This window comes from Bombina bombina, chromosome 4 (genome assembly GCF_027579735.1).
Source record: "Bombina bombina isolate aBomBom1 chromosome 4, aBomBom1.pri, whole genome shotgun sequence".
Classification (NCBI taxonomy): domain Eukaryota; kingdom Metazoa; phylum Chordata; class Amphibia; order Anura; family Bombinatoridae; genus Bombina; species Bombina bombina.
Genome location: NC_069502.1, coordinates 972,017,946 through 972,041,006, shown reverse-complemented (window position 1 = coordinate 972,041,006; position 23,061 = coordinate 972,017,946). Strand labels below are relative to the sequence as shown.

At 40.9% G+C, this 23,061-nt stretch overlaps 1 protein-coding gene across 2 annotated transcripts in view; it reads left to right on the top strand.

Moving 5' to 3' along the window:
• RALGAPA2 (Ral GTPase activating protein catalytic subunit alpha 2) overlaps positions 1 to 23,061 on the top strand; it is a 1,332,894-nt gene that overhangs the window by 732,614 nt on the left and 577,219 nt on the right. For both annotated transcript variants that reach the window (XM_053712011.1, XM_053712010.1), the window contains one exon: positions 21,220 to 21,348. In XM_053712011.1, the coding sequence (XP_053567986.1) occupies positions 21,220 to 21,348 (129 nt within the window). The remainder of the gene's footprint in view (positions 1 to 21,219; positions 21,349 to 23,061) is intronic.

Here is a 23,061-nt window from a genome sequence, read left to right as displayed (position 1 = left end):
AGAGAGCATCAGTGATTCTAATAGCTCCTGCTTGGTCTCGAAGGATCTGGTATGCAGATCTAGTGGAGATGTCATCGCTACCCCTGTGGAGACTACTGCTGAGGAAGGACCTTCTGCTTTAGGGGCCCTTCCATCATCCAAATCATGTTTCTCTGAAGTTGACTGCTTGGATATTGAGCGCTAGATTTTAGCTAAGCATGGATTCATTGAGACCATGGTTCAGGCTCGTAAGCCTGTCACTAGAAAGATTTACCAGATGATATGGCGTAGATGTCTTTATTGGTGTGAGTCTAAGGGATATTCTTGGAGTAAGGTCAGAATCCCAAGGATCTTATCTTTTCTCCAGGAAGGCCTTGAGAAGGGGTTATCTGTCAGTACCCTCAAGGGTCAGATTTCTGCTCTATCCATTCTGCTGCACAAGCGTCGGACGTGCCAGATGTACAATCCTTTTGTCAGGCCCTGGTCAGAATCAGGCCTGTGTTTAAATCAGTTGCTCCACCTTGGAGCCTTAACCTTGTTCTTAAAGTTTTATAACAGGCTCGGTTTGAGCCTATGCATTCCATAGATATTAAGTTATTATCTTGGAAGGTTTTGTTTCTTACTGTTATTTCTTCTGCTTGGAGGGTTTCTGAACTCTCAGCTTTGCAGTGTGATTCTCCTTATCTCATATTTCATACAGATAAGGCAGTTCTTCATACCAAGTTTGGTTTTCTTCCTATGGTTGTTTCGGATTGAAATATTTACCAGGAAATTGTTGTACCTTCTCTCTGTCCTAATCCTCCTCATAAGGAACGTTTGTTGCACAACTTAGATGTTGTGCGGGCTCTTAAATTTTTTTTGCAGGCGACTAAGGATTTTCGTCAGTCTTCTGCATTGTTTGTCTGCTTTTCTGGGAAACGTAATGGACAGAAACCTACTGCCAGTTCTCTTTCTCTCTGGTTGAGAAGTAATATTTGTTTGGCGTATGAGACTACTGGACAGCAGCCCCCTGAGAGAATTACAGCTCATTCCACTAGGGCTGTTTCTTCTTCTTGGGCCTTCATGAATGAGGCCTCTGTGGAACAGATTTGCAAGGCTGCGACTTGGTCTTCTTTGCTCACTTTTTCAAAATTCTATAAATTGTATTCTTTTGCCTCGGCTGAGGCTTCTTTTGGGAGAAAGGTTCTGCAAGCAGTGGTGCCTTCTGTTTAGGTTACTGTCTTGTCTCTCCCTCATCATCTGTGTTCTCTAGCTTGGATATTGATTCCCAACAGTAATTGCTGATTCCGTGGACTCACCGTGTCTTAATAAAGAAAACAAAATGAATTCTTACCTGATAAATGTATTTATTTCTTGACACGGTGAGTCCACGGCCCGCCCTTATTTCAGAAAGTTTTTTTTATATAAACCTCAGGCACCCCTACACCTTGTGTTATTTCCTTTCTCTCCTCTTCCTTCGGTCGAATGACTGGGGGTTGTGGGAAGGGAAGTGATACTTAGCAGCTTTGCTGTGGTGCCCATTGCCTCCTCCTGATGGCCAGGAGTGATATTCCCAACAGTAATTGCTGATTCCGTGAACTCACAGTGTCAAGAAAGAAAGAAATTTATCAAATTTTGTTTTACCTTGAATTATTATTTGCTAAATTTTAAAATTTTAAAAATTTAGAGGAAATGCCATATTTTATACTGCACACCTGAAAGCTAAAGCTAATAACGGCCTTTGCTTCATGTATACATTGGATACATTATAAAAAAATGTAAATATTCTTTCTCCTACATTGGTGTTTCCGGTCCACGGCTTCATTCTTACTTGTGGGATATTCTTAATCCCTACAGGAAGTGGCAAAGAGTACACACAGCAAAGCTGTCCATATAGCTCCCCTCAGGCTCCGCCCCCCAGTCAATCTCTTTGCCGCTTTAACTAGTAGCATCTCCCCGGGGGTGGTAAAGAGTATGTGGTGTTAGTTGTAGTTTTTTATTTCTTCTATCAAGAGTTTGTTATTTTAAAATAGTGCCGGCTTGTACTATTTACTCTGCAGCAGAAAGTGAAGATTTCTGCTAAGAGGACTATGATTTTAGCACCAGTAACTAAAATCCATTGCTGTTCCCACGCAGGACTGTTGAAACCAGATAACATCAGTTGGGGGGAACAGTTTGCAGGCTTAACTGCTTCAGGTATGATCAGTCATTTTTCTAACAAGACCCAGTAATGCTAGAAGACTGTCAGAAATTCCCTCTGGGATAGGTAAGCCATTGTTATTAGATTCAGCAATAAAAGGATGGCTTATTTTAAGGGCTTATGCTGGTTGACACTATTGTGGGCTAATCGATTACTTTTTAGCAAGTTTTCAACTTAAATAGGTGTTTTTTTTATCAACTTAAAACACTTTTGGGGATTAATTTGCGCCTGGCACTTAGTTGGACACCTAATCTAGTCAGAAAGGCCCCTCCACTCTGGTATGCAGAGGAAGGAAGCCTCATTTCTTTCATGTAATTAGCAAGAGTCCATGAGCTAGTGACGTATGGGATATACATTCCTACCAGGAGGGGCAAAGTTTCCCAAACCTCAAAATGCCTACAAATACACCCCTCACCACACCCACAATTCAGTTTTACAAACTTTGCCTCCGATGGAGGTGGTGAAGTAAGTTTGTGCTAGATTCTACGTTGATATGCGCTCCGCAGCAAGTTGGAGCCCGGTTTTCCTCTCAGCGTGCAGTGAATGTCAGAGGGATGTGAGGAGAGTATTGCCTATTTGAATACAGTGATCTCCTTCTACGGGGTCTATTTCATAGGTTCTCTGTTATCGGTCGTAGAGATTCATCTCTTACCTCCCTTTTCAGATCGACGATATACTCTTATATATACCATTACCTCTGCTGATTCTCGTTTCAGTACTGGTTTGGCTTTCTACAAACATGTAGATGAGTGTCCTGGGGTAAGTAAATCTTATTTTCTGTGACACTCTAAGCTATGGTTGGGCACTTTGTTTATAAAGTTCTAAATATATGTATTCAAACATTTATTTGCCTTGACTCAGAATGTTCAACTTTCCTTATTTTCAGACAGTCAGTTTCATATTTGGGATAATGCATTTGATTTAATCATTTTTTCTTACCTTCAAAAATTTGACTCTTCCCTGTGGGCTGTTAGGATCGCGGGGGCTGAAAATGCTTCATTTTATTGCGTCATTCTTGGCGCGGACTTTTTTGGCGCGAAAAATTTGTTTCCGTTTCCGGCGTCATACGTGTCGCCGGAAGTTGCGTCATTTTTTGACGTTATTTTGCGCCAAAAATGTCGGCGTTCCGGATGTGGCGTCATTTTGGCGCCAAAAAGCATTTAGGCGCCAAATAATGTGGGCGTCTTATTGGCGCGAAAAATATGGGCGTCGCTTTTGTCTCCACATTATTTTAGTCTCATTTTTCATTGCTTCTGGTTGCTAGAAGCTTGTTCTTTGGCATTTTTTCCCATTCCTGAAACTGTCATTTAAGGAATTTGATCAATTTTGCTTTATATATATGTTGTTTTTTCTCTTACATATTGCAAGATGTCTCACGTTGCATCTGAGTCAGAAGATACTACAGGAAAATCGCTGTCTAGTGCTGGATCTACCAAAGCTAAGTGTATCTGCTGTAAACTTTTGGTAGCTATTCCTCCAGCTGTTGTTTGTATTGATTGTCATGACAAACTTGTTAAAGCAGATAATATTTCCTTTAGTAAAGTACCATTGCCTGTTGCAGTTCCTTCAACATCTAAGGTGCAGAATGTTCCTGATAACATAAGAGATTTTGTTTCGGAATCCATAAAGAAGGCTATGTCTGTTATTTCTCCTTCTAGTAAACGTAAAAAATCTTTTAAAACTTCTCTCCCTACAGATGAATTTTTAAATGAACATCATCATTCTGATTCTGATGACTCTTCTGGTTCAGAGGATTCTGTCTCAGAGGTTGATGCTGATAAATCTTCATATTTATTTAAAATGGAATTTATTCGTTCTTTACTTAAAGAAGTACTAATTGCTTTAGAAATAGAGGATTCTGGTCCTCTTGATACTAATTCTAAACGTTTGGATAAGGTATTTAAAGCTCCTGTGGTTATTCCAGAAGTTTTTCCTGTTCCTAATGCTATTTCTGCAGTAATTTCCAAAGAATGGGATAAATTGGGTAATTCATTTACTCCTTCTAAACGTTTTAAGCGATTATATCCTGTGCCGTCTGACAGATTAGAATTTTGGGACAAAATCCCTAAAGTTGATGGGGCTATTTCTACCCTTGCTAAACGTACTACTATTCCTACGTCAGATGGTACTTCGTTTAAGGATCCTTTAGATAGGAAAATTGAATCCTTTCTAAGAAAAGCTTATCTGTGTTCAGGTAATCTTCTTAGACCTGCTATATCTTTGGCTGATGTTGCTGCAGCTTCAACTTTCTGGTTGGAAACTTTAGCGCAACAAGTAACACATCATGATTCTCATGATATTATTATTCTTCTACAGCATGCTAATAATTTTATCTGTGATGCCATTTTTGATATTATCAGAGTTGATGTCAGGTTTATGTCTCTAGCTATTTTAGCTAGAAGAGCTTTATGGCTTAAAACTTGGAATGCTGATATGGCTTCTAAATCAACTTTACTTTCCATTTCTTTCCAGGGTAACAAATTATTTGGTTCTCAGTTGGATTCCATTATTTCAACTGTTACTGGTGGGAAAGGAACTTTTTTACCACAGGATAAAAAATCTAAAGGTAAAAGCAGGGCTAATAATCGTTTTCGTTCCTTTCGTTTCAACAAAGAACAAAAGCCTGATCCTTCATCCTCAGGAGCAGTTTCAGTTTGGAAACCATCTCCAGTCTGGAATAAATCCAAGCCAGCTAGAAAGGCAAAGCCTGCTTCTAAGTCCACATGAAGGTGCGGCCCTCATTCCAGCTCAGCTGGTAGGGGGCAGGTTACGTTTTTTCAAGGAAATTTGGATCAATTCTGTTCACAATCTTTGGATTCAGAGCATTGTTTCAGAAGGGTACAGAATTGGTTTCAAGATGAGACCTCCTGCAAAGAGATTTTTTCTTTCCCGTGTCCCAGTAAATCCAGTAAAAGCTCAAGCATTTCTGAAATGTGTTTCAGATCTAGAGTTGACTGGAGTAATTATGCCAGTTCCAGTTTCGGAACAGGGGATGGGGTTTTATTCAAATCTCTTCATTGTACCAAAGAAGGAGAATTCCTTCAGACCAGTTCTGGATCTAAAAATATTGAATCGTTATGTAAGAATACCAACGTTCAAGATGGTAACTGTAAGGACTATCTTGCCTTTTGTTCAGCAAGGGAATTATATGTCCACAATAGATTTACAGGATGCATATCTGCATATTCCGATTCATCCAGATCATTATCACTACCTGAGATTCTCTTTTCTGGACAAGCATTACCAGTTTGTGGCTCTGCCGTTTGGCCTAGCTACAGCCCCAAGAATTTTTACAAAGGTTCTCGGTGCCCTTCTGTCTGTAATCAGAGAACAGGGTATTGTGGTATTTCCTTATTTGGACGATATCTTGGTACTTGCTCAGTCTTTACATTTAGCAGAATCTCATACGAATCGACTTGTGTTGTTTCTTCAAGATCATGGTTGGAGGATCAATTTACCAAAAAGTTCTTTGATTCCTCAGACAAGGGTAACCTTTCTGGGTTTCCAGATGGATTCAGTGTCCATGACTCTGTCTTTAACAGACAAGAGACGTCTAAAATTGATTGCAGCTTGTCGAAACCTTCAGTCACAATCATTCCCTTCGGTAGCCTTATGCATGGAAATTCTAGGTCTTATGACTGCTGCATCGGACGCGATCCCCTTTGCTCGTTTTCACATGCGACCTCTTCAGCTCTGTATGCTGAAGCAATGGTGCAAGGATTACACGAAGATATCTCAATTAATATCTTTAAAACCGATTGTTCGACACTCTCTAACATGGTGGACAGATCACCATCGTTTAATTCAGGGGGCTTCTTTTGTGCTTCCGACCTGGACTGTAATTTCAACAGATGCAAGTCTCACAGGTTGGGGAGCTGTGTGGGGATCTCTGACGGCACAAGGAGTTTGGGAATCTCAGGAGGTGAGATTACCGATCAATATTTTGGAACTCCGTGCAATTTTCAGAGCTCTTCAGTTTTGGCCTCTTCTGAAGAGAGAATCGTTCATTTGTTTTCAGACAGACAATGTCACAACTGTGGCATACATCAATCATCAAGGAGGGACTCACAGTCCTCTGGCTATGAAAGAAGTATCTCGAATTTTGGTTTGGGCGGAATCCAGCTCCTGTCTAATCTCTGCGGTTCATATCCCAGGTATAGACAATTGGGAAGCGGATTATCTCAGTCGCCAAACGTTGCATCCGGGCGAATGGTCTCTTCACCCAGAGGTATTTCTTCAGATTGTTCAAATGTGGGAACTTCCAGAAATAGATCTGATGGCGTCCCATCTAAACAAGAAACTTCCCAGGTATCTGTCTAGATCCCGGGATCCTCAGGCGAAGGCAGTGGATGCATTATCACTTCCTTGGAAGTATCATCCTGCCTATATCTTTCCGCCTCTAGTTCTTCTTCCAAGAGTAATCTCCAAGATTCTGAAGGAATGCTCGTTTGTTCTGCTGGTAGCTCCGGCATGGCCTCACAGGTTTTGGTATGCGGATCTTGTCCGGATGGCCTCTTGCCAACCGTGGACTCTTCCGTTAAGACCAGACCTTCTGTCACAAGGTCCTTTTTTCCATCAGGATCTGAAATCCTTAAATTTAAAGGTATGGAGATTGAACGCTTGATTCTTGGTCAAAGAGGTTTCTCTGACTCTGTGATTAATACTATGTTACAGGCTCGTAAATCTGTATCTCGAGAGATATATTATAGAGTCTGGAAGACTTATATTTCTTGGTGTCTTTCTCATCATTTTTCTTGGCATTCTTTTAGAATACCGAGAATTTTACAGTTTCTTCAGGATGGTTTAGATAAGGGTTTGTCCGCAAGTTCTTTGAAAGGACAAATCTCTGCTCTTTCTGTTCTTTTTCACAGAAAGATTGCTATTCTTCCTGATATTCATTGTTTTGTACAAGCTTTGGTTCATATAAAACCTGTTATTAAGTCAATTTCTCCTCCTTGGAGTTTGAATTTGGTTCTGGGAGCTCTTCAAGCTCCTCCGTTTGAACCTATGCATTCATTGGACATTAAATTACTTTCTTGGAAAGTTTTGTTCCTTTTGGCCATCTGTTCTGCCAGAAGAGTTTCTGAATTATCTGCTCTTTCTTGTGAGTCTCCTTTTCTGATTTTTCATCAGGATAAGGCGGTGTTGCGAACTTCTTTTGAATTTTTACCTAAAGTTGTGAATTCCAACAACATTAGTAGAGAAATTGTGGTTCCTTCATTATGTCCTAATCCTAAGAATTCTAAGGAGAAATCGCTGCATTCTTTGGATGTTGTTAGAGCTTTGAAATATTATGTTGAAGCTACGAAATCTTTCCGTAAGACTTCTAGTTTATTTGTTATCTTTTCCGGTTCTAGAAAAGGCCAGAAAGCTTCTGCCATTTCTTTGGCATCTTGGTTGAAATCTTTAATTCATCTTGCCTATGTTGAGTCGGGTAAAACTCCGCCTCAAAGAATTACAGCTCATTCTACTAGGTCAGTTTCTACTTCCTGGGCGTTTAGGAATGAAGCTTCGGTTGACCAGATTTGCAAAGCAGCAACTTGGTCCTCTTTGCATACTTTTACTAAATTCTACCATTTTGATGTATTTTCTTCTTCTGAAGCAGTTTTTGGTAGAAAAGTACTTCAGGCAGCGGTTTCAGTTTGAATCTTCTGCTTATGTTTTTCGTTAAACTTTATTTTTGGGTGTGGATTATTTTCAGCAGGAATTGGCTGTCTTTATTTTATCCCTCCCTCTCTAGTGACTCTTGTGTGGAAAGATCCACATCTTGGGTAGTCATTATCCCATACGTCACTAGCTCATGGACTCTTGCTAATTACATGAAAGAAAACATAATTTATGTAAGAACTTACCTGATAAATTCATTTCTTTCATATTAGCAAGAGTCCATGAGGCCCGCCCTTTTTTTGTGGTGGTTATGATTTTTGTGTAAAGCACAATTATTCCAATTCCTTATTTTATATGCTTTCGCACTTTTTTATCACCCCACTTCTTGGCTATTCGTTAAACTGAATTGTGGGTGTGGTGAGGGGTGTATTTGTAGGCATTTTGAGGTTTGGGAAACTTTGCCCCTCCTGGTAGGAATGTATATCCCATACGTCACTAGCTCATGGACTCTTGCTAATATGAAAGAAATTAATTTATCAGGTAAGTTCTTACATAAATTATGTTTTTCGCGCCTCAATAGTGCACTTGTTTTGACTAGCCAGTTCATGCAGCTTCACGTGGGGAGTCCGGAGGCATCAGGAAGGGCTCCAGGGAGGCTTATATTCTTACCAAAATAACTCTAAGGAAGATAAAAAAAATTAGAAGGTTTACTTAAGAAAATCTTTGTTCAACAGGGTTTTCTTCTTCAACCAATTTCTTGCATTATTCCTGTAACCACTGCAGCGGCTTTTTGGTTTGAGGAACTAGAAAACTCGCTCCAAAAGGAGACTTCTTATGATAAAGTCATGGACAGAATTCACGCCCTGAAGTTGGCTAATTCTTTCATTACAGACGCAGCTTTCCAGTTAGCTAAATTAGCGGCGAAAAATTCTGGTTTTGCAATTGTGGCGCGCAGAGCACTTTGGTTAAAGTCTTGGTCGGCGGATGTGTCGTCCAAAACAAAATTACTTAATATTCCTTTCAAGGGTAAGACTCTATTTGGGCCAGAGTTGAAGGAAATTATTTCAGATATCACTGGGGGAAAGGGCCATGCCCTTCCACAGGATAGACCTTTCAAGGCTAAAAATAAGTCTAATTTTCGTTCCTTTCGCAATTTCAGGAACGGACCGACTTCCACCTCTACAGCCACTAGGCAAGAGGGTAACGCATCCCAGCCCAAACCAGCATGGAAGCCATTGCAAGGCTGGAACAAGGGCAAACAGGCCAAGAAGCCTGCTGCTGCTACCAAGACAGCATGAAGGGGTAGCCCCCGATCCGGGACCGGATCTAGTAGGGGGCAGACTTTCTCTCTTTGCTCAGGCTTGGGCAAGAGATGTTCCGGACCCCTGGGCACTAGAAATTGTTTCTCAGGGGTATCTTCTAGAGTTCAAGGACCTTCCTCCAAGGGGAAGGTTCCACATGTCTCGCTTATCTTTAGACCAGATAAAGAGACAGGCATTCTTACGTTGCGTAGAAGACCTATTAAAGATGGGAGTGATACACCCAGTTCCAACAGCGGAACAAGGACTGGGTTTTTACTCAAACCTGTTTGTAGTTCCCAAAACAGAAGGAACTTTCAGGCCAATTCTGGACTTAAAAATTCTAAACAAATTCCTCAGAGTTCCATCATTCAAAATGGAAACCATTCGGACAATTTTACCAACGATCCAGGAGGGTCAATACATGACTACCGTGGACTTAAAGGATGCGTACCTGCATATTCCTATCCACAAAGATCACCATCAGTTCCTGAGGTTCGCCTTTCTGGACAAACATTACCAGTTCGTGGCTCTTCCGTTCGGTTTAGCCACTGCTCCCAGAATTTTCACAAAGGTGCTAGGGTCCCTTCTAGTGGTGCTAAGGCCGAGGGGCATTGCAGTAGCACCTTACCTAGACGACATTCTAATACAAGTGTCGTCCCTTCCCAAAGCAAGGGCTCATACAGACATTGTTCTAGCCTTTCTCAGATCTCACGGGTGGAAGGTGAACATAGAAAAAAGTTCCCTGTCCCCGTACACAAAGGGTTCCCTTTCTGGGAACAATAATAGACTCCGTAGAAATGAAGATCTTTCTGACAGAGGTCAGGAAGTTAAAGCTTCTGAACGCTTGTCGAGTTCTTCAATCCATTCCTCAGCCCTCCATAGCTCAGTGCATGGAGGTAATAGGACTAATGGTTACGGCAATGGACGTGGTTCCTTTTGCTCGAATTCATTTAAGACCATTGCAACTGTGCATGCTCAAACAGTGGAATGGGGATTATGCAGACTTGTCTCCCCAGATTCAAATGGACCAGAAAACCAGAGACTCACTCCTCTGGTGGCTGTCTCTAGATCACCTGTCTCAGGGAATGAGTTTCCGCAGACCAGAGTGGATCATCGTCCCGACCAACGCCAGTCTTTTGGGCTGGGGCGCGGTCTGGGAGTTCCTGAAGGCTCAGGGTCTATGGTCTCGGGAAGAATCTCTTCTCACGATAAACATATTGGAATTGAGAGCGATATTCAATGCGCTCAAGGCATGGCCTCAACTAGCGGAGGCCAGATTTATCAGATTTCAGTCGGACAACATGACGACTGTAGCGTACATCAATCATCAGGGGGGAACGAAGAGTTCCCTGGTGATGAGAGAGGTATCCAAGATCATCAAATGGGCAGAGGATCGCTCCTGCCATCTATCAGCAATTCACATCCCAGGAGTGGACAACTGGGAAGCGGATTATCTGAGTCGTCAGACTTTCCATCCGGGGGAATGGGAACTTCACCCGGAGGTTTTTGCCCAGTTAACTCAACTATGGGGCATTCCGGATCTGGATCTGATGGCGTCACGTCAGAACTCAAAAGTTCCATGTTACGGGTCAAGGTCCAGGGATCCCAAGGTGACACTGGTAGATGCCTTAGCAGTGCCTTGGTCGTTCAATCTAGCTTATGTCTTTCCACCGTTTCCTCTTCTCCCACGGCTAGTAGCCAGGATCAAACAGGAGAAGGCTTCGGTAATTCTGATAGCGCCTGCGTGGCCACGCAGGACCTGGTATGCAGACCTGGTGAATATGTCATCGGTTCCACCATGGAAGCTACCTTTGAGGCAGGACCTTCTAATTCAAGGTCCATTCGTACATCCAAACCTAGTCTCTCTGCAACTGACTGCTTGGAGATTGAACGCTTGATTCTAGCTAAGCGTGGGTTTTCGGATTCAGTTATAGATACCCTGATTCAGGCTAGAAAGCCTGTCACTAGGAAAATTTACCATAAGATATGGCGGAAATATCTTTGTTGGTGCGAATCCAAGGGTTACTCATGGAGTAAGATTAGGATTCCAAGGATTTTAGCTTTTCTCCAAGAAGGATTGGAGAAAGGTTTGTCAGCTAGTTCCTTAAAAGGACAGATATCAGCTCTGTCTGTTTTGTTACACAAACGTCTGGCAACAATGCCAGATGTTCAGGAGTTTGTGCAGGTTTTAGTCAGAATCAAGCCTGTCTACAGACCTGTGGCTCCTCCATGGAGTCTAAATCTAGTTCTTTCAGTTCTTCAGGGGGTTCCGTTTGAACCTCTACATTCCATAGATATTAAGTTACTATCTTGGAAAGTTTTGTTTTTGGTTGCTATCTCTTCCGCTAGAAGAGTTTCTGAATTGTCTGCTTTGCAGTGTAATTCACCCTATCTGGTGTTTCATACAGATAAGGTTGTTTTACGTACCAAACCTGGTTTTCTTCCAAAAGTGGTTTCCAATAAGAATATTAACCAGGAAATAGTTGTTCCTTCTCTGTGTCCTAACCCAGCTTCTAACAAGGAACGTCTGTTACACAATCTCGATGTGGTTCGTGCTTTGAAGTTTTACCTAAAAGCAACTAAAGATTTCAGACAAACTTTGTCCTTGTTTGTCGTCTATTCTGGTAAGAGGAGAGGTCAAAAGGCGACTGCGACCTCTGTCTTTCTGGCTGAAAAGCATCATCCGGTTGGCTTATGAGACTGCTGGAAGGCAGCCTCCTGAACGAATTACAGCTCACTCTACTAGAGCTGTGGCTTCCACTTGGGCTTTCAAGAATGAGGCTTCTGTTGAACAAATTTTACAAATTCGATACTTTTGCTTCTTCGGAGGCTATTTTTGGGAGAAAGGTTTTGCAAGCAGTGGTGCCTTCCGTTTAGGTTACCTGACTTGTTCCCTCCCTTCATCCGTGTCCTAAAGCTTTGGTATTGGTTCCCACAAGTAAGGATGAAGCCGTGGACCGGATACACCAATGTAGGAGAAAACAGAATTTATGTTTACCTGATAAATTTCTTTCTCCTACGGTGTATCCGGTCCACGGCCCACCCTGGCATTTTAGTCAGGTTTAAATTTATTTTTATAAACTACAGTCACCACTGCACCCTATGGTTCTCCTTTTTCTCCTAACCGTCGGTCGAATGACTGGGGGGGCGGAGCCTGAGGGGAGCTATATGGACAGCTTTGCTGTGTGCTCTCTTTGCCACTTCCTGTAGGGATTGAGAATATCCCACAAGTAAGGATGAAGCCGTGGACCGGATACATCGTAGGAGAAAGAAATTTATCAGGTAAACATAAATTCTGTTTTTATTTTAAAACGTCCGGTGTTTCAAATTTAAAGGGATATGTAACCAAAATATTTGTTCATGATTCAGATTAAGCATGCAATTTTAAACAACTTTTGTTGAAAAGCAGGAACATATGCTTAGGAGCCAGCCCAATTTTGGATGTGTCTCTCTAGATGGTTTTCTTAATCCCATTCATACACCAAACGAAATTATCCTCCAAATTATGCAATCAAATTATTTTTTTTCCATAATAACAACAATACAAATAGGCATTTAATTGTGATAGCAGCTGATCTTTTGTTTTTCTCACGTGTGCGCGTGCATTACCAAAGAGATTATTAAAGGGACAGTCAACACCAGAATTTTTGTTGTTTAAAAAGAAAGATAATCCCTTAATTACCCATTCCCCAGATTTGCATATCCAACACAGTTATAATACACGTTTTACCTCTGTAATTATCTTGTATCTAAGCCTCTGCTGACTGCCCCCTTATTTCAGTTATTTTGACAGACATACAGTTTAGCCAATCAGTGCTCACTCCTAGGTCACTTTACGTGCATGAGCTCAATGTTATCTATATGAAACATGTGAACTAATGCCCTCTAGTGGTCAAAATGTATTCAGATTAGAGGCAGTCTTCAAGGTCTAAGAAATTAGCATATGAACCTCCTAGGTTTAGCTTTCAACTAAGAATACAAAGCAAAATTGGTGATAAAAGTAAATTGGGAAGTTGTTTAAAATTGCATGCCCTATTTAAATCATGAAAGTTATTTTTGGACTTTAATTAATTCACAAATACTGCCTTTATTAAAAAATGTAAACACCTAATAAAAAATTGTGTAACCAAAAGATATTTTAATGTTTGTATTTGTCTCTCTCCTCAAATGAAATTAAATTGAATTAACCTTCTGCGGTTTAAAAATAAAAAATGCTTTATGGCTAAGTCTTCTTAAATAGCTGTCGTTAGAAGTTCCAAAAAGCACATTTGTCTACCACTGTGGAAATTCACATCATACATATACTTATGAGGTACAGTCACATAATGTATACACACCCCTGTTAAAAACAGGCTGAATACAGATCTTCAAAGGAGAAATTAAGTATCCTAAAAACTCAAACACTCATACACTCAAAATGTTAAAGAATCTATATTTACAAAAACATTGGAGAAAAATTATAAGTAATTATCATCAAGACCGGGATGCATTGTATAAATAATTATATACACAATTCTATAGGGGACATCTTTAGGTACTAATTAAACTTATTTTAGTTTCACTGTGCTGATTATGTTAATACCTGAGTAGTTTAAGAAAAATATCAGTCTACAAACAGTTATAAATCATATTTCTGATTTATGCTTATGAGGTCCTGCTGTTTAAGTTGAATTATCCACATCAAGGGTAAATGGCAAACTATGTACGGTAGTGTAAAAATGCTAAATGCTGCAATAATTTACTAGATGCAACAGAGTGTACAATATATAACAATTTATTAATAATAAAAGTCAAAGTTTCTAAAAATCGGACGTCTCCGATATTAAAGTGAAGGTAAACTTAGCAAGGTTCGATAATGTTACATGCAAATACATAGCAAATTAATGGTACTTTAAGTCATCAGTTTTTGTATTGTAAAATATTTACCTAGTTATCGCCGTTTTTCGCTCTAATTCTACTCGTTGTATAAACAGCCCGTTTTTTTTTTGTGTTTTTTTTTTTTTGTCAATCCGGTCACTTTCTTCTAGTAGCCAATAACAGGTCTAGCCGTTAGGCGGCCGTCATTTGACGTCACTACATTTCTGGACGGTCTGCGCATGCATCGGCTATACTTCCTGTCCTTTCCAAGCCCTGCTCGTTCCTGATTAGCGCATGCGCAATTCATCCCACTTACAATTCACACTTACCAAGATTTATTATTAGAGAAGACAAGGGGAAATAGCGTAGTACTCTGCTTTATAAAGCAAACAGTGGGAAAAAAAAAGCTTCCAGCGTTTACACTGCTCTAACAAAACAGTAATGAATGAATAGATATTCATTCAATACTATTTTGCAACGAACATTGACGCCTGCGCTTTCGGTCAAAAATTATTTGAGTCACACAGGCGCAATTGGAATCTAGGACGAGATGTGCGCATGCGCAAGTTGTCAGTCAATCGTGAACACGCTTTTCAAATACGTATAGAGCGATACAGTCAGAAACCAGGAGATACATGGAGGGAGGAGCAAAGACCGGTCAAGAACGTTGATAAAAACAGTGGGTTATACATTTATTTATATACCAATATGTGATAAAAAATAAGCGATCTTACATTGTAGTACATGGGTAACATAATACTGCTTTCAAAAACGCAAAACTTTACCTTCACTTTAAATATATTTAAAACAAAAAGTGCAATCAAAGACTAAATTAGGGAGTTTTGCCACCACTATAGTCTTAGAAGAGACACATATTATCCACCTGCAGATGGAAAAATAGATAGCTCAGCATGCTAAGGCACTGTGGCTGAGCATTGTAGCAACCCAAGGGTTGCAGGTTCGATCCCCGGCGAGGTCCACTTTGCCTTTCATCCTTCAGAGGTCGATAAAATGAGCAGCGCCTTGAGACCATTACGGGTGATTGGCCGCGCTTTACAAGTTCCCAATAAATACAATACATACATACAAAAATCTGTCAAAAAAACAAGCTGGTTTTGGAAGAGATGAAACAATGTCTCTAGAAAAGCCGCAAGGATTCCACAGCGATTAGAGATTAAAGCTTGGATTAGTATCCTAGAACTAATATAGGCACATTACCTGGCTTCCAGACTGGAAAAGGGGCGAGAGTCACACAAACTTTTACCGACAGCTCAGCATCTGTCTTTTCTTTCCTCTGCCGTTTAGGTCACGTGTGACGTCACGATACTCCGATAGTATTGGTAGAAACCTGTTTTTTAAATTTACAGCTGATCTGCTTTCACAAAATAAAGATACAATATTTACAGAGAAATATAAATTTTCTCCAACATAGGTGTGTCCGGTCCACGGCGTCATCCTTACTTGTGGGATATTCTCTTCCCCAACAGGAAATGGCAAAGAGCCCAGCAAAGCTGGTCACATGATCCCTCCTAGGCTCCGCCTACCCCAGTCATTCTCTTTGCCGTTGTACAGGCAACATCTCCACGGAGATGGCTTAGAGTTTTTTAGTGTTTAACTGTAGTTTTTATTATTCAATCAAGAGTTTGTTATTTTAAAATAGTGCTGGTATGTACTATTTACTCAGAAACAGAAAAGAGATGAAGATTTCTGTTTGTATGAGGAAAATGATTTTAGCACCGTAACTAAAATCCATGGCTGTTCCACACAGGACTGTTGAGAGCAATTAACTTCAGTTGGGGGAACAGTGTGCAGTCTCTTACTGCTTGAGGTATGACACATTCTAACAAGACGATGTAATGCTGGAAGCTGTCATTTCCCCTATGGGATCCGGTAAGCCATGTTTATTAAGATAGTAAATAAGGGCTTCACAAGGGCTTATAAGACTGTAGACTTTTTCTGGGCTAAATCGATTCATTATTAACACATATTTAGCCTTGAGGAATCATTTATTCTGGGTATTTTGATATGATTATATCGGCAGGCACTGTTTTAGACACCTTATTCTTAGGGGCTTTCCCTAATCATAGTCAGAGCCTCATTTTCGCGCCGGTATGGCGCACTTGTTTTTGAGGACAGCATGGCATGCAGCTGCATGTGTGTGGAGCTCTGATACATAGAAAAGTCTTTCTGAAGGCATCATTTGGTATCGTATTCCCCTTTGGGCTTGGTTGGGTCTCAGCAAAGCAGATTCCAGGGACTGTAAAGGGGTTAAATATAAAAACGGCTCCGGTTCCGTTATTTTAAGGGTTAAAGCTTCCAAATTTGGTGTGCAATACTTTTAAGGCTTTAAGACACTGTGGTGAAATTTTGGTGAATTTTGAACAATTCCTTCATACTTTTTCGCAATTGCAGTAATAAAGTGTGTTTAGTTTAAAATTTAAAGTGACAGTAACGGTTTTATTTTAAAACGTTTTTTGTGCTTTGTTATCAAGTTTATGCCTGTTTAACATGTCTGAACTACCAGATAGATTGTGTTCTGACTGTGGGGAAACCAAGGTTCCTTCTCATTTAACTATATGTATTTTATGTCATAAAATTTTTTAGTAAAAATGATGCCCAAGATGATTCCTCAAGTGAGGGGAGTAAGCATGGTACTGCATCATCCCCTCCTTCGTCTACACCAGTCTTGCCCATACAGGAGGCCCCTAGTACATCTAGTGCGCCAATACTCCTTACTATGCAACATTTAACGGCTGTAATGGATAATTCTATCAAAAACATTTTAGCCAATATGCCCACTTATCAGCGAAAGCGCGACTGCTCTGTTTTAGAAAATTCTGTAGAGCATGAGAACGCTGATGATATGGTTTCTGAAGGGCCCCTACACCAGTCTGAGGGGGCCAGGGAGGTTTTGTCTGAGGGAGAAATTTCAGATTCAGGAAACATTTCTCAACAAGCTGAACCTGATGTGATTACTTTTAAATTTAAGTTGGAACATCTCCGCGCTCTGCTTAAGGAGGTGTTATCCAATTTGGATGATTGTGATTATCTGGTCTTTCCAGAACCACTATGTAAAATGGAAAAGTTCTTAGAGGCCCCGGGGCCCCCCGAAGCTTTTCCTATATCCAAGCGGGTGGCGTACATTGTTAGTAAAGAATGGGACAGGCCCGGTATACCTTTAGTACCTCCCCCCATATTTATAAAATTGTTTTCCTATAGTCGACCCCAGAAAGGACTGATGGCAGACAGTCCCCAAGGTCGAGGGGGCGGTTTCTACTCTACACAAGCGCGCCACTATACCCATAGAAGATAGTTGTGCTTTCCAAGATCCTATGGATAAAAAATTAGAAGGTCTGCTAAAGATGTTTGTTCAGCAAGGTTCCCTTCTACAACCAATTGCATGCATTGTCCCTGTCACTGCAGCCGCGTGTTTCTAGTTTGATGAGCTAGGAAAGGCGATTATTAGTAATTCTTCTTCTTATGAGGAGATTATGGACAGAATTCGTGCTCTTAAATTGGCTAATTCTTTCACCCTAGACGCCACCTTGCAATTGGCTAGGTTAGCGGCGAAAAAATTCTGGGTTTGCTATTGTGGCGCAGAGCGCTTTGGATAAAATCTTGGGCAGCGGATGCGTCTTCCAAGAACAAATTGCTTGACATTCCTTTCAAGGGGAAAACACTCTTTGGCCCTGACTTGAAAGAGATTATCTCTGATATCACTGGGGGCAAGGGCCACGCCCTTCCTCAGGATAGGTCTTTTCAAGACCAAAAATAAACCTAAGTTTCGTCCCTTTCGCAGAAACGGATCAGCCCCAAGGGCTACGTCCTCTAAGCAGGAAGGTAATACTTCTCAAGCCAATCCAGCCTGGAGACCTATGCAAGGCTGGAACAAAGGAAAGCAGGCCAGGAAACCTGCCACTGCTACCAAGACAGCATGAAATGCGGGCCCCCGATCCGGGACCGGATCTGGTGGGGGGCAGACTCTCTCTCTTCGCTCAGGCTTGGGCAAGAGATGTTCTGGATCCTTGGGCGCTAGAAATAGTCTCCCAAGGTTATTCTCTGGAGTTCAAGGGGCTTCCTCCAAGGGGGAGGTTCCACAGGTCTCAGTTGTCTTCAGACCACATAAGAAGACAGGCATTCTTACATTGGGTAGAAGACCTGCTAAAAATGGGAGTGATTCATCCTGTTCCATTAGGAGAACAAGGGATGGGGTTCTACTCCAATCTGTTCATAGTTCCCAAAAAAGAGGGAACGTTCAGACCAATCTTAGATCTCAAGATCTTGAACAAGTTCTCAAGGTTCCATCGTTCAAGATGGAAACCATTCGAACACTTCTTCCTTCCATCCAGGAAGGTCAATTCATGACCAAGGTGGATTTCAAGGATGCGTATCTACATATTCCTATCCACAAGGAACATCATCGGTTCCTAAGGTTTGCATTCCTGGACAAGCATTTCCAGTTCGTGGCGTTTTCTTTCGGATTAGCCACTGCTCCTAGGATTTTCTCATAGGTACTAGGGTCCCTTCTGGCGGTGCTAAGACCAAGGGGCATTGCTGTAGTACCTTACTTGGACGACATTCTGATCGAGCGTCGTCCCTTCCTCAAGTAAAGGCTCACACGGACATTGTCCTGGCCTTTCTCAGATCTCACGGATGGAAAGTGAACGTGGAAAAGAGTTCTCTATCTCCGTCAACGAGGGTTCCCTTCTTGGGAACTATAATAGACTCCTTAGAAATGAGGATTTTTCTGACAGAAGCCAGAAACACAAAACTTCTAGACTCTTGTCGGATACTTCATTCCGTTCCTCTTCCTTCCATAGCGCAGTGCATGGAAGTGATAGGTTTGATGGTAGCGGCAATGGACATAGTTCCTTTTGTGCGCATTCATCTAAGACCATTACAACTGTTCATGCTCAGTCAGTGGAATGGGGACTATTCAGACTTGTCTCCAAAGATACAAGTAAATCAGAGGACCAGAGACTCATTCCGTTGGTGGCTGTCCCTGGACAACCTGTCACAAGGGATGACCTTCCGCAGACCAGAGTGGGTCATTGTCACGACCGACGCCAGTCTGATGGGCTGGGGCGCGGTCTGGGGATCCCTGAAAGCTCAGGGTCTTTGGTCTCGGGTAGAATCTCTTCTACCGATAAATATTCTGGAACTGAGAGCGATATTCAATGCTCTCAAAGCTTGGCCTCAGCTAGCGAGGGCCAAGTTCATACATCAACCATCAGGGGGGAACAAGGAGTTCCCTAGCGATGGAAGAAGTGACCAAAATCATTCTATGGGCGGAGTCTCACTCCTGCCACCTGTCTGCTATCCACATCCCAGGAGTGGAAAATTGGGAAGCGGATTTTCTGAGTCGTCAGACATTGCATCCGGGGGAGTGGGAACTCCATCCGGAAATCTTTGCCCAAGTCACTCAACCGTGGGGCATTCCAGACATGGATCTGATGGCCTCTCGTCAGAACTTCAGAGTTCCTTACTACGGGTACAGATCCAGGGATCCCAAGGCGGCTCTAGTGGATGCACTAGTAGCACCTTGGACCTTCAAACTAGCTTATGTGTTCCCGCCGTTTCCTCTCATCCCCAGGCTGGTAGCCAGGATCAATCAGGAGAGGGCGTTGGTGATTTTGATAGCTCCTGCGTGGCCACGCAGGACTTGGTATGCAGATCTGGTGAATATGTCATCGGCTCCACCATGGAAGCTACCTTTGAGAGACCTTCTTGTTCTAGGTCCGTTCGACCCACTCCAGCTGACTGCTTGGAGATTGAACGCTTGATCTTATCAAAGCGAGGGTTCTCAGATTCTGTTATTAATACTCTTGTTCAGGCCTGAAAGCCTGTAACCAGAAAAATTACCACATAATTTGGTATATCTGTTGGTGTGAATCTGCAGGATTCCCTTGGGACAAGGTTAAGATTCCTAAGAGTCTATCCTTCCTTCGAGAAGGATTGGAAAAAGGATTATCTGCAAGTTCCTTGATGGGACAGATTTCTGCCTTGTCTGTGTTACTTCACAAAAAGCTGGCAGCTGTGCCAGATGTTCTAGCCTTTTGTTCAGGCTCTGGTTAGAATCAAGCCTGTTTACAAAATTTTGACTCCTCCTTGGAGTCTCAACCTAGTTCTTTCAGTTCTTCAGGGGGTTCCGTTTGAACCCTTACATTCCGTTGATATTAAGTTATTATCTTGGAAAGTTTTGTTTTTGGTTGCAATTTCTTCTGCTAGAAGAGTTTCAGAATTATCTGCTCTGCAGTGTTCTTCTCCTTATCTGGTGTTCCATGCAGATAAGGTGGTTTTGCGTACTAAACCTGGTTTTCTTCCAAAAGTTGTTTCTAACAAAAACATTAACCAGGAGATAGTTGTGCCTTCTTTGTGTCCTAATCCAGTTTCAAAGAAGGAGCGTTTGTTGCACAACTTGGATGTAGTTCGTGCTCTCAAATTTTACTTAGCAGCTACTAAGGATTTCAGACAAACTTTGTCTTTGTTTGTTGTTTATTCTGGTAAACGGAGAGGTCAAAAAGCAACTTCTACCTCTCTCTCCTTCTGGATTAAAAGCATTATCCGATTGGCTTATGAGACTGCCGGACGGCAGCCTCCTGAAAGAATCACAGCTCACTCCACTAGGGCTGTGGCTTCCACATGGGCCTTCAAGAACGAGGCTTCTGTTGATCAGATATGTAAGGCAGCGACTTGGTCTTCACTGCACACTTTTTCTAAATTTTACAAATTTGATACTTTTGCTTCTTCTGAGGCTATTTTTGGGAGAAAGGTTTTGCAAGCCGTGGTGCCTTCCATTTAGGTGACCTGATTTGCTCCCTCCCTTCATCCGTGTCCTAAAGCTTTGGTATTGGTTCCCACAAGTAAGGATGACGCCGTGGACCGGACACACCTATGTTGGAGAAAACAGAATTTATGTTTACCTGATAAATTACTTTCTCCAACGGTGTGTCCGGTCCACGGCCCGCCCTGGTTTTTTTAATCAGGTCTGATAATTTATTTTCTTTAACTACAGTCACCACGGTAACATATGGTTTCTCCTATGCAAATATTCCTCCTTAACGTCGGTCGAATGACTGGGGTAGGCGGAGCCTAGGAGGGATCATGTGACCAGCTTTGCTGGGCTCTTTGCCATTTCCTGTTGGGGAAGAGAATATCCCACAAGTAAGGATGACGCCGTGGACCGGACACACCGTTGGAGAAAGTAATTTATCAGGTAAACATAAATTCTGTTTTTGTTAAACATTAGTCAGAAAGAGTGCTAAAAATAATATCATCCATTGTCAACTTTTTCAGGCTCCACGTCTAGAGGCACAAATAATTCTAGGGTCCCTTGTTTGTTTCCCAAATATTTATAAGGAGATCCCATTACTTGAATCATCTTCAGGAGCAAATGACATCATCACAGACCACAAAGACATTAAGGTATGAATTGTTCCTCAGTGATGTTCTTTCTTTATTAAGTGTTCTTCTTGCCAAACTGAACTGTTTTGTAAACATATTTTTAATATGCTTTTTATGTCGTCTAGTGAGAGCATGAGTCACTGATGCTGTTCTTGTATTCTGTATTTTTGTAGTTGCTGTTTGAGTTAAAGGGTCATTCCAGCCTAAATTGGAATCCACATAGATGTATTTCAGTTTTGAATAGAAGCATTTTTGTTATATATATACAGTGTATGTGTGTGTGTGTGTGTGTGTGTGTGTATATATATATATATATATATATATATATATATATATATATATATATATATATATATACAATTAGCCAGTAGCCCAGCACGCTATCCTCCAAGGTGTATTAACTACCTGGGTGCTGTCCTCATAGATACATGTAGAAACTTTCTTGTGGAAGGAGTGCACTCACAGGGATATTTTCCAAAAAAGACGGTATAATTTTATTTCCAAGTGACTTTCAAACATTGTTTGATTACAACCTGTCGCCTGGGAGGTCGGCTTGTATGCCGTCGTGAGCAATAATGATCGCTGCATTAACATTTTTGTCTTGAGAAAGGCCCAAACTGGGGCCAAAACGTTGACAATTATTCTACTGTTATAGTCACTTGGAAATAAAATTATACCGTCTTGTTTGGGAAAAAAATCCCTGTGAGTGCCCTCCTTCCACAAGAAAGTTTATATACAGTATATATATATATATATAAACAAAAATGCTTCTAATAAAAGTTATAGCTGTTTCAAAAGTGTATTTAAAGTGTCAGTAAACCTAAAATATAATGTTATATTATTCTGCACATAGTGCAGAATTATATAACATTATATTAGTGCTATCTTTATTAAACCTTATATTCCCTTTTTAATTTTTTTAAAATATGCCAGTTTTTCAGACCCGCTCTCTGAAAAACAGTGATAGCTTTTATTAGAAGCATTTTTGCCAATACAAGTGTATTGCAAATATGTTTCTATTCAAAGATGTAATTCATCTATGTGCATTGAAATTGTGACTGGAATGTCTCTTTAACAGAAAATGAGACCCTTGTATTTCTGGCTATATTGCTGTGAATATAGATCATTTTGAGGGATCTTTTACTCGATTTATAGGTACAGTGGGGCATTCACCTCATATATCTGCTTTCAATTACAGTCAACTTTCATTCATTTTTTTATTACTTCACAATATATTTAATAAAAGGTCTGCATATTGTGGTAACTTGGGTGCAGTCAAAGTTTTGTTTAGCACTTTATTTTCATAGTTTTTTTTTCCCTTTCTTTTTCTTAACAAGACTCATCACTCCATGTAATATAATTGTTTATTTTTTTTAAAAAAATTTCACTCTCTTTTGAAGGATTATGTAATTAATTTTGGGAAGAGAACCCATTCACACCAATACTGATGACATTCTGCTTTAAAAAAAAAAAAAAAAAGGTCCTGCTCATCATTATGGTGTAGTTGATTTAAGGATCTGTATTGTGTAATTGTAAGTTATGCACTACTTTGCGTTCCTCGAGGAAATATGGCCCTTGGGGACATTCCATGTATTCCCAATCCTTTTCCCCTCATTAAAAGGGAATATTCTAGTTTTTTTTTTATCTTTGTGCTACCTAATAATACAGTTTCTCACCCTCTCCACTTATCCCTATATCCACTTATTTTTACTGTGTGTAGTGTTATAAATTTTA